The 12,099-nt window shown below is 35.4% G+C and overlaps 2 protein-coding genes and 1 long non-coding RNA gene across 5 annotated transcripts; 1 reads left to right on the forward strand and 2 right to left on the reverse strand.

Annotated features, from left to right (window-relative positions):
• The first annotated feature begins 692 nt into the window (after positions 1–692).
• Positions 693–1,470, forward strand: LOC7468107 (calcium-binding protein CP1). Its single transcript, XM_002314922.4, has one exon. The coding sequence runs from the start codon at positions 779–781 to the stop codon at positions 1,298–1,300; it is 522 nt and encodes a 173-aa protein (XP_002314958.1). The 5' UTR covers positions 693–778; the 3' UTR covers positions 1,301–1,470.
• Positions 1,471–2,154: 684 nt separating this feature from the next.
• LOC18102613 (uncharacterized) lies at positions 2,155–6,184 on the reverse strand. 2 transcript variants are annotated; one of them, XR_002984433.2, is made up of 5 exons: positions 5,637–6,184; positions 4,921–5,203; positions 3,681–4,825; positions 2,629–2,743; positions 2,155–2,496 (listed from the first exon to the last, which is right to left on the reverse strand). It is a non-coding gene; the product is annotated as an uncharacterized LOC18102613 (long non-coding RNA). The 2 variants fall into 2 exon arrangements; XR_008060429.1 differs by lacking the exon at positions 4,921–5,203 and having other exon boundaries at positions 5,637–6,178.
• A 4,632-nt stretch (positions 6,185–10,816) lies between these two features.
• LOC7468108 (uncharacterized) lies at positions 10,817–11,716 on the reverse strand. Of its 2 annotated transcripts, none has more exons than XR_002984214.2 (2): positions 11,571–11,716; positions 10,817–11,460 (listed from the first exon to the last, which is right to left on the reverse strand). XR_002984214.2 is itself a non-coding variant. In XM_024610240.2 (2 exons), exons 1-2 carry the CDS (start codon positions 11,586–11,588, stop codon positions 11,103–11,105), a joined length of 372 nt encoding a protein of 123 aa, XP_024466008.1. In that variant the 5' UTR covers positions 11,589–11,674; the 3' UTR covers positions 10,817–11,102. The 2 variants fall into 2 exon arrangements, 1 of the variants encoding a protein (XP_024466008.1); XM_024610240.2 differs by having other exon boundaries at positions 11,575–11,674.
• Positions 11,717–12,099: the final 383 nt, after the last annotated feature.

Genomic DNA, 12,099 nt, shown 5'->3' on the forward strand with positions numbered 1-12,099 from the left:
TTTCTAAAATATTTTTCTTTATTCAATTTTTTCTTCTTTACTCTTTTGTTCATTTAATATTTTTTATTAAATGTTACTATTATAAATATCAACAAATTATAAATATCATGTTTTTTAATTTTGCGACGTGTATAATTTCGCCACTTCTTTTTCCATCCATGTTATTTCACTGATACCTTTTTAAAATATACTAATAACAAAAAAAAAAAATAGCCAAAGATTCTAAGTACTACTCGCATTGAAAGCCAAAGAAAGCTCAAATTCTTTTTATATTTTTGAAAACACCACTTTAATTTCTAACCATTAAGAAGAAGAAAAACATTGATTTCAGAATAAAAGTCGTGCCTCTTCATATAAACAGTGATGTGCCGCTTAGAATCAAATTATTATAGCGAGGAATAGTCGATATCGACCTCGGAACTTCCAAGACAAGAGAACAAAACAAATCTACCAGCAATAATGAACTGCCGACCTCGCATCTCAAAAAAGCAGATGGGCAATCTTGGCAAATAAAACTTAACGATGACTCACCATCTTCTACACTCCCTTACGTCACTACAAACGTACCTCACAAATAAAAACAGCCCACGTGTACAGTTCTTATACTTCCAAAATCTTGGCAATCAAGTCACATGCTCCTAATTTCTTTGATTGGACCCAGCCAACCTTTTTCTATATAATTCAACCAACTTGCCCAATTATCTTATTGTCTTGTTTTACTTAATTTCATCAACAACTTTTTAGAAAGAAAACCTCAGCCTGACCTTTCTCACCCAGCATGAGCCCATCTGCAACAAGTTTAGCTGCAGAGACCAAAAGGGGTGGTGCAAGATCAGATTTTAGGCCAGCGTTTGATGTTCTTGATGCAGACCATGATGGGAAGATAAGCAAAGATGACCTTCGCATGTTTTACGCGGGGTTTTCAAGAAATGATGCTGACGATGATGTTATAGGTTCAATGATGTCTGTCGCTGATTTTAACAAAGATGGGTTTGTTGAGTATGATGAATTTGAACGTGTTTTGGATGGTTTTAGTGAAAACAAGGAAACTTCGATATCGACAAGATCTACTTCTGGGGTTATGGAGGATGTGTTCAAGGTTATGGATAAAGACGGAGATGGAAAATTGAGTGTTGAAGATTTGAAAAGTTATATGCAATGGGCAGGGTTTGATGCTCCTGATGATGATATTAAAGCTATGATTAAATTGGCTGGTTGTGCTGGTGGTGGTGATGAAGATGTTGTCACTTACGATGGTTTGCTTAAGATCTTGGCTCTTGATAATTCTCATGTAGCATAGTACTTTTGTAATTTTAATCTTAGATTGTCCCTTCTTTTTTTTGAAAGAACAATACTTGGATGCTCATTAATTATGAACAAGACATGTTCTTGTTCGTGTTCTGCCACATGAAATTGTTCTATTGTAAATCACGATTCTTGGTGGAATGTGAGTTGCCAATTGAAATTGAATCCGTCTTATATTCGATGCACTGCCAGCTTTGTTTGTGATATTGATGCTTCCATTTTAATGTCTTATTTTCTGTCTCAATACTGCGTTTCTATTAAGATATTCCTCTGCTTTCTGGGGTCACAAAACTTGTGCTGGTCTTTTTCAGTCATATCCACGTTTAGCTTCTTGTCACCACAAAATATAATTTTTTTGTTTTTGTTTAGGAAAAACGTAGTACAGTAGAAATCAGGCAATAGACAAACCGTTGGGTATTAGGAAAAATGACTCTGTATGAAGCTTAATTAAAATAATACATTCTACATCGCTTCCGAGGTCTCTACTGAAATCTCTCAAGAAGGGCATATTATAGCGCGCACTAAATTTCGATTCACCAACTCAATTTCTGTCTTATACTGTGCCTTTATACTGACAATCTGTTCCCAAAGATGGGCATAGGGAGGAGTGTTAAAAATTCAAGAACCGTTGCTCAATGCTAACTTCCTACTTTTCTGGGGGCAGAGCACGCCATTAGGCGTGGAAAGGCTAAGTAACGAGCCTTGAGCTTTACCCGCTCTTGTGGCCCTGAATCCACAAGCGCCTGCGGAGGACCAAGAGAGCACCCATGTCTCTGTTTCACGTCTCCCTTGTAACCCAAAAAAGGGCTAGGACGCTAAAAAATTTCTCCGCGCAAAGGACACAGCAGAAACTAAAAACTGTTCGGCAAATCATTTGTAAAATCAATCCATAGTTAAAAGACATTATTATGTATAACTAAAACACGAGACACTTGACTCAAAATCAATATTACAAGACGTTTGGCATCGCATTCATGAGCGTCATGAGAGACACCATCAACTGCCACATCCTGCTCAGACACTGAAGTACTCAGCCATCCTTAATTTCTGGCTCGTTGGTCTAGCAATGAATTGACCCAGAGCAGCAGGATTGCTTACATCAAACCTATTTTCCCATTCTCCAAAGGCTTCTTTATGAACTTGTAACATACGAAGGTAAGTAAATCACGCTCCATCTCTGTGATTTTCATGCTGCCACAGAATAGAAATCTTATCCGCCAGCAAACAAATATATCATTTTCTTTGTTACAACATTTCAAATGTAACACAGCCGATGAAGAAGGGTTGCCATGTACAGGCCAATAATTATTGCATTTAAATTACCTGTACCCAGGCTCAAAGTCAAGGCTACAAAGATATTGCTTGGCTTCGCAGATAACGAATGTGTCCAGCCGTGGTAAATATACAAACTAGATGGCTAAATGAAAGTAAGGGCTGGCTAAACAAAAGCAAGGGAGAAAAAAGAGATGCACAAAGCCAGTGATGTTGTTAGTGAGCATATGATGCTACAAATAAAGTGACAATATTGTTTCATAAACAATTAAAGATAGAGGGTAATATAATCAGCAGACCAAGGTGAAATTTAAAAAGTGAGAAGTTCACAACCATGAAAACAATTGACTGGCAGATTAGCAAGAAAACCAATTCTAGAATAAAATAACACGTGAAATCTTGGATAGAACAAGCTTAATAAAGAACACTACGTTCACCAGTCCTAAGATTTATAGATGCATGCCTTTCAGTTATCGAGGCATATGATGTGAGGATCATTGAGTGTTTGTGCACGATGACCTAAGGAATAGTATTACAAGGTACTTGATCAACAATTTCATGAAACAGAGCGCAGCGACAAAGCTTCAAACAAGCTAATTCAATCATTGTGTAGCCTATGATTGGATTGGCATTATGATCAAAGAGTAACCTCACGATAGCAGTTCTTGGTTGGCACATCTAACAGTATAAAGGTCAAGTACGGTCAAATCCTTCTCTCAATCATAGAGCTTTAGGAAGTTGCAACTAAAACAGATTTGTCCACAAATCCAAAAATATTCTCTCATTGAGAATATTATAGTTCCTACAACATGCTTAACAGAAAAAAGGAAAATCATTCCAATATTCCATTTTCATAGTCCCAACACAACAAACAACCTTAGCCTCTTGGAAACTGATTCTGTAAAAGCCAGCTCAGGAATGACCCATTAACATGTAAAGCTACATCTAAAGCTTCCAAGCAAATTAAAAAGACTGGCATGTGTTGATTCAATATGCAACTTTAAATTGCAGAATAGGTGAATCAAAAGCATCAGAACCAAATAAATAAATGACAGCAATGCTTCAAAAGTAAAAACAAAAGTGATATGCAGAAGAATGAGTACCCATATTACACTCTTCACTAATTGATTGCTTTATATGGACCGGTAAATGTCAGCAGATTTGACAGAACAGTCTCATTAAGATGACTTTCCAAATCATCCGTAGTGTTGTTAGTGATCATATAGTGTTAGAAAGACGGTGACAACCTTATTTGGAAACGACTAATAGTGAAAAAGTAGTCAAATTCAAACACCAAAATACAATTCAGTGAGCAGAAAGATTCAAAGGCACAGACAGAATACATATGCAAATTAGCAAGTAAACCATCAATTCCAGGATAAAATGACAGGACAAAGCATGGACACAAAAAGCTCAATAAGAGAACACTACTCCTCGGTGCCAAGAATTTAGATGCCTTTCCGAGTAACAAGGCATGTGATGTGGACATCGTTCACTGCTTTAAGTGCATTGCAACTTACAGGGCCAGTATCTCAAGGAACTTAAGCAGCAATTTCAGCAATGTTCGAGCTAATTGCATTCTTAGGTCTGGTTTCACAATCACGTTTCAAGCATTAACCAGACCGTATTAACATCATCATCACAAAATAACATCAATACATTATGAGAGCAATAGTTGGGTGCATCCGATGATAGAATGGCTGACTATACTAGAAATCCTTCCTTTGTCACTTAGATTGTGAAAATTACAGGTAAAACAATTTTTTTTTTACAAAAGCAGATAAATATTCTCTTGCCAAGAATATTAGGATTTCTACAAAATGCTTATTGGAAAATGTAAACAATTTCTATATTCCATTTGCATATTCCAAACACAACAAATAGCTTGAGCTTCTTCGATAATGATTGAAAATGCCAACTAAGGAACGAAAGGGTTACCAGGCAAAGCTACCTCACAAGCTTCCAAACAAAATATAAAAATATCTGCATGTTATGGGTCAATATACAACCGGCATCACCACATGAGATTGAAGAGTACATAGCTCTGGAACCATACATGCATACATACTTAGTAAATGACAATAATGTTTCAACACTTCAAAACAAATGTAGAAACGATTTAGAGAAGAATTGAGTACCCATATCATCCTCTTCACTGGTAATAGATTGCTTTAACATGGACGGGTAATTATCAGGCAACTTTGCCAAAACAGTATCGTCAAGATGCCTTCCCAAATCATCCGTGCACCTGTTATCCCATAACCAACTTTACAAATTAATAATCCAATTAACCCCAAGCCCCATGTCTTTATCACAAACAAGACAGTGAATCAAACTCTTAACCTTCTAGCAAACATTTGCTCCTGCTTAGAAAGCCGGTTTAGATACTCATCAGTTTTCAAAATATAGAATAAATACTTCTCAATCTGCATTCGGAACCCAACAAGCAAATCAACTTCAACATACTCTCCGGACACACCGTAACAAAACACAAGAACTTGCTACCTTTTGAAGGCGAACCGAAAATACGATCTCAACAAAAATTGAGTTCTATCCAAAGTCCATTTGGTAAAGCGAGACAGTGAGGATCTATATTATTTGCTTCAAATATTTCCACATTTTGTTCCTATAAAATACACACAAATTCACCTCCATTTAAATGATTTAGGAAGCAAAATCGTGACGCAGTTTTCATTTCCGACAGACTAGTTTATGTAGTAAAATAGCGACAAAAAAAAAAAAAAAACAACAATAATTCAATTTAGGCTTCTTATTTTTTAGCTTCATATAATTGTATTTACAAATAATAATAATAATAATTATGATAATATCAAACAAATACATAAATAAAATAAAATAACAAATCATTCAAAATTCAGCGCTAAAGCCAACATCTCGAGGAAGGATTACTTAACAATAATAAAATCAAAACGTTAGCACGATCAATTATTTTATTGTATTTTACGCGACCATAAAAAATTGTACTCTCTAGTTCGATTTTGATTTTCTCAGGAAACAAACAGAAGGTTGGGGTTTATGATGCCAAAAAGAAAAGGTACCACTAATTCGATATGCTCTTTAATTCTTTGAACTAAAGAAGCCTTAAACTGAAGAATCTCCGGAGCAGATTTCTCGTGACGCCACGCTCTTTTCAAGAGCTCAACAGCGGTCGACGAAATCAACGTCTCTTAATCATCCATCACGCTCGTTGATTCCTCCGTATCCATGATCTGATTACTTCTGAATCTCTCTGATCTTTTCTCTTTTGACTTTCAAAATCTGTTATGGAAAGATTAATTGAAAGTGTCGATGTTAACTAGGGAGGGAAAATATCAAAGTAAAATCGGAATAGGCGGCGCCAAAAAGGAGCAATATGGTGTTTAGAGGAGACAGATCGCGAGTTTGTGCGTGAATCTAACGCCATTGGATGGTCGTGAAATGAACGGTTGTGATGGCGTCAGATCCACGAACAAACTAGAGATATGAGTCCTCTTTTTAGTAGAGAAAATGGGCTTGTTGAGGGCTTTTAGATTAAAAAAAATGAAAAATAAAAAAATGTTGTGAATGGGTTTTGTGTGGAATGGCTTTTTATAGGCAGGAACGGAGTTGGGAGGTTGTTGAATGAAGAACACTGTGGCCAAAACTTTTTGTGCTCTGTTAATAGGGCGGTTCGCATCTGTCTTCCTTCGAATTCGATTGTGGAAATCCACACGGACTACTTGCCTTTGAAGTATTCTTTGAGAGAGTCATGTCCGGGAGGTTCGAGAGTGTTTGGGAGCCTAAACCCCTGGCAGGGTGATAACCCAATAAACGCTGATCTAGCAAGCTAGGAGGGGGCTTATTAATTAACCAATAAAAATTTGCCAGCACATATTATTTCCTGGATTATTTCGATGATCCTATTTATTTCAATTAACTATGAGAAATAATTTTTTTTTTTTATGAATTACGAATCATCTATTAGTTACATGTTATAGCCATTAAAAACATTACTTAACAAAATTAAGCCAGAAAATTTACAAACAAAACAAAAGAATCCTAATCAAAGGCAGGAAAAATTAAATGAATAAAAACTATAGCCATCAGTATCATCAAAAACTCCTTAGTTGACCAAATTATTCGTTACTTGATTAATTCTTCTCTTAATAAATATATTGAAAATCAATACTAAATAGCCTATAATTACATATATAATTAAAAATAACATCAAACACATCTTGCAAATGTCAAAGTCGCATATCATTATTATTTTTTTATTCAAGAGACAGTATTATAAAAATCTTACTTCATAGTCCATTAATGAGAAAAAACATTATGATCAATACTCAAAAAGTAATACCTTTTGAATTGACTGTCCCTCATTTTCATTAAATTCCTGTGAGAATAATTAATGTTTAATTCAGTATTGCCTCTGTAAGTCTAGATGCTGTTTAGTTGTAAACCAAAACTACTGCTTCTCCCTGCAATTAAGTTATAATTAATATTATCTGGCCAAATTAGAGCCAGACTTGCATCTCAAACAATATCTTTTGTGAAAACTGATTACTATATCCCAGGAAACAATACGTGTGCCACTCACAAACTGTGTTTCCATGGCTACATACATGGTCAAAGCTTCAGCACTGACTTCAATTCTCAAGCTTAGTTTTAATTTGTATGGTGATCTAGGACTACCACCATCTGGATAATAGAGATGTGTGTCAATGGATGATCCACCTCCATAGCTGCGAAGGCTTTGGTTCGTTTTGCCATCATCATCATCATCACGCTACTGTCAGTTCTAGTTTGTGTCGCTGTTGCCCTTGTTTGAACATTAGCACCGGCGTTAACCCTTTTGACCAAGAGATGACGGTTCACTCAATAGATGACGGTTGGCCACTTAGACTCCACGGTGACAACTTCTGCATCAGCTCGCAGAGTTACCAAGATCAACAAGATGAAAGCAACGAGAAGCACTGGCAAGATCTTCATGATCAAATAACTGTCTGCATGATAACACGTGAACAAGCTATAAATCGATATATTTAAACCCTTAGTCAAGATCTCAATTTTTTTTCCCTTCAAAAACAAACTGGCGATAGAAAACGAGATAATTAAAGGAACTGAAGCTAGGTTAAAAGTACCACGCATAGAATTTGCGTTGTTTTATATATTCATCACCATTAACGATTACAATGGGAGTGTGAGATCAATGCATGATCGAACTGTGTATGCACTAAAAAAAAGGCAAGAAACAGTGGTTTTATCACCATGTCGCCATACAAACCATTGGTAGAGTCAATAGCCACCAAAGATGTAATTATAACGCATAGGTTTTCAAAATTCTCATAATTAATCATGGATCGTGCTGCCATTTTTAGGGTTCAATAGTGGTGATAAATTAATATTAAATGATGTGAAAATTGTAAAAAAAATAATTCTCACTAAATATTATTAATCTTTCACTATGCACATTAAAGTCTGCAATCGAGGTGGCCGAGTGTGTGTGTGTATATATATATATTACATTATGTGAAAATTGTAAGAAAATAATTATCACTTAATATCGATCTTTCACTGTACATTAAAGTCTGCAATCGATCGAGGTGGACGAGTGTATATATGTGGGTGTGGGTGGGAGGTGGTTATAAAAAGTCAATAATTCAATGGCACCTTTTGCATGGTAAATTAAAGAATATAACGTGGTCGTTTTAAAGACTAGGACCACTAATACTGGTAATTTACATGCAGTCAATGTCTCATGATCGCGCGCTCTCTGTCTCTCTCCCGTAGAAAACCAGGTGGGCCTACAGCTACCCAATTTGATCTTTAGATATTTATTACTAGTAATGCACGTTGGGTTAGTTACTGATATTTCAAGACTCTATACTGAAAGATTTATTAGAATTACTCTCAGCTTTTAAATTTAAGTTTTATTTTTGTGTTTTAAAAGTATATTTTAAAAAATTAATTTGTTTTATTGATTTTTGTTTCAAATTATTTTTTTATATATTTTTAGATCATTTGATGTGTTAATAAAAAAAATAATTTTTTATAAATTAAAAATTATTATTTTGATATATTTTTAAATAAAAAAAACACTTTAAAAAAAATTATTATCATATTTTCAAATATTCTCTTAATAAGAGCGGTAGAGATTCAGGAGATGGAGATTTTTTTAAAAAAAACTTCAATACTGTATCATGAGTGCTCACCCATTTGATATTCTATCCATTTAAATTAAGTTATATATATTAATTTATGTATTGCATCAAAGATTTTTATTTTTGTTTTTTATGTTGTTTCTATTTTACTAAATTATTTAGATCATCTCAATTTATATAATAATGTGATATATCAAATAGTTTATAAGACTCGATCGGTTTTGAATAAATTAATAGAATATCGAATAATTAATGGATACTAGCTCACGTTGTACTATAATTTCTTACACATTATATGTTATATGGTTAGTTGCTTTTACTAATTAGGTCTCAATGCGAATAAAAAAGAAGAAGTGAGATTTGCTTAGTCACCGAAAATATGTTACGTCGGAAATCAGTTTCGATTTCTTAATTATAGGTTGAGAGATTCTTGTTGCTCATCACAATAGCAAAACAACAGAAGTAAAATTTTTGCTTTCGATGACCGGAGTTTGGTTCAGTATATAAAACACCATGACGCCGTAAGGCTCAAATAAAGAAAGGAAACAAAAGCTGGAGCATACAAGATTTGTCCCTAAGAATAACCCGCAAGCCACATCTTCGCCAAATCTTATAATTTCACAAAACTGTATAACCCTAGCGCGCTGTCTAATTTCTCAAACTTTACCATATACATTCCTTCGTTTGATTGGAGTTAATTTTGAATCTAATGCAGATGATGGTTATGTGATTATCAAAAGTGATGATAACTTCTGGCACATGTACTTTCTCCAGATCCGGGGAAGGTATATATATGCCACATCTTCCGCTGATGTTTCCAGGGAATTGGAATTAATGGGCGGGAAGGCCTATTCGGATGCTTCTGATGCAGATTTGGGAAGCTGGGGATCCATATAAAAAATGAAGCTTTTAATTGCAGTAATGAGAATGTGTTCAAGTGGAAGCATTTGTAGAAGCTATTGGCCGAGCAGTTTGATATTGCGGATTACGGGTTCGAAGAGATTGAGCTTGGCTGAGATGATGAAGAATAAAGAGCCAGTGTGGGTTAATTAAGATCGTCAAAGAGAAAGGTTTGGTGCCCATTAAATTGGAAAGGATTGCGGACTGGTGGTTTATTGATTTCTTTTCCAAGGGGAGATATTCTTGGATATAATGAACAAGGGCAAAGAGCATATTTTTCTAATTTATGTTGATTCTCCGTTAAATGATCCAAAAATGTGTTATTTAAGTATTTATTGGTGCTTTGCTTTGTCATAATCTATATTAATTTTTCCAAGCATAATTATAATTTGAGTTTAGTTAATTTGGCTAAGTTCATTGCTTCGTTTAACGTTCTCCTTTGTTCGTTTGTTCGTTTGTTTTTTTTTTTTTTTTTTGAAACAAGGGCACCGATCTCCTGTTAGCTTTAAATCCAACTCTTTCAGCTACAAATCAACAGAAACGTTCTCTCCCTCTAGTATTACACCAACTCCAAAGATCAGCACCGTCACTGATTAGGCAGGCAGTATCATTTCTGTGGAGCGTACTATGGTATACAGCAGCTGATCAACATCAAGTGAAGGGACTGGAGTCGATCGGATGTTACGATGATCATCTTCTCACGAAGGTAAAATTGAGGTCTCGAATGCTGATGTTCGTCAAAGAAGGGCTATAATTCTAGATGCTTCGACTGAGATTGTTTCAATTAGACGAGTATTACGATATCGACTGGACGATTGATCTTGTTTCAAATATTGGGAGCTTTGCAGTGTCTGTGATGTTCTTTTGGTTGGGACTGGGTAGCTCTGGTGATGGATCATTGCCGTCTTGAACGATCGCTTGGAAATTAAGGGTATGATTCATTGTACCTTGTCACAGTGCCCCCATAATCAAGGTATCAAAACAAATTAGTACTCATCCTTACCAGTTAGGGAATAGTTAGTTTTGTTTGTAATGAAACCACGAACAGTAATTATTTCTTTTGATGAATGGGAAAAGTTTTCCCTAGCCGATCCAGGTTGCAATTGATCAAACATCATCTCAATACTTGATCACTAATGTTTAGTAGCAATCAAGCTGTTTCTTACGATCATGTCTGCACATCAACAAAACATATATATAATAAACTGGCGCTAATCAATAGCTAGCTTGCCATGCCTTTTTTATTTCCATGCAAGTATTAATAATTTTGGCCTAAAAGCCAGACTTGCATCTCACAAGATACCTTCACGTAGAAACTAATTACTATTTCACATGAAACAATACATGTGTCACACACGCATATAGTGGTTTCCGTGTCTCGAAACATGTTTGTCTCCGCTTTATTAACATTACAAAGCAAAGCCACACAATATATGTACGCACATACTTATATATATATATATATATATATGCTTAACGAGCTTAACGTGGTCTAGTATCATTTGTGTAATGGTGGTGTGTATCAGTAGATGACCCACCTCCATATCTACCATAGCTTTGGTTAGTTTCGTCGTCGTCGTCGTCGCCAGAAGCGCCACTACCAGTTTTAGTTTCCGTGTTACTGTTGCCGTTGTTTGAAGTAGGCGTCTCGGCATCATTAGCTCCAGCGCTTACCTTTCGACCGAGAGATGATGGTTCACTCAACAGATGACGGTTGGCCACCTTAGGCTCCGTGGTGGTGAGCACTTCTGCATCAGCTTGCAGAGCTGCTAACATCAACAGGAAAGCAATGAAGAGCGCTGGCAAGATCTTCATCATGATAAAATACTTTTCTGAAAGCCTGTAAACAAGCAATAATTAACATGTTAAACTATTAGTTAAGATCTTTTTTTTTTTTTCAAAAACAAACTAGGAATATTAGGAACTCAAGCTAGCTTAGTTAAGACTTACATACAGTGATACAAACATACAATTTGCTTTGTCTGAGCTATGTGGAAAAATGGGTTCTAATTAGGGTCGCTATATATAGCCAGTTTTTTCATCACTGTTTAACGATTACAATCGGATGGTGAGATCGATGAATGCTCAAATCTCCTGTGTGAGCACTAAAAAAGCAAGAATATTGCAGTGGTAGTATCACAATGTCGTACCACCATTGGAAGATGCAGTAGCCACCAAAGAAGTAATTATGATTAAGATTGATAATTAAGGCATTTTCACTGGGATGTTCAACATTGTCATGATTAATCATGGATCATGCTGCCATTTTAGGGTTAAATAGTACTGGTGATAAAATGCGAAAAGGCGTTAAAAAATCTTCTCACCTATAAGAATCATTGATTTCTGTTACATTTTTTTGCAATTGGGCACTTGGCTATATATATGTGGGTTCGGTTAATTCAATAATTATAACATTGCCTGGCTCAATCCTATGGTACCAATATTGCATGGTAATTAAAACAATATAACGTCGTCTTTT

The sequence above is a fragment of the Populus trichocarpa genome, chromosome 10 (genome assembly GCF_000002775.5).
Source record: "Populus trichocarpa isolate Nisqually-1 chromosome 10, P.trichocarpa_v4.1, whole genome shotgun sequence".
Classification (NCBI taxonomy): domain Eukaryota; kingdom Viridiplantae; phylum Streptophyta; class Magnoliopsida; order Malpighiales; family Salicaceae; genus Populus; species Populus trichocarpa.

Coding starts and splice junctions, on each gene's coding strand:
- LOC7468107 (XM_002314922.4), top strand. CDS start 779: ATGAGCCCATCTGCAACAAGTTTAGCTGCAGAGACCAAAAGGGGTGGT.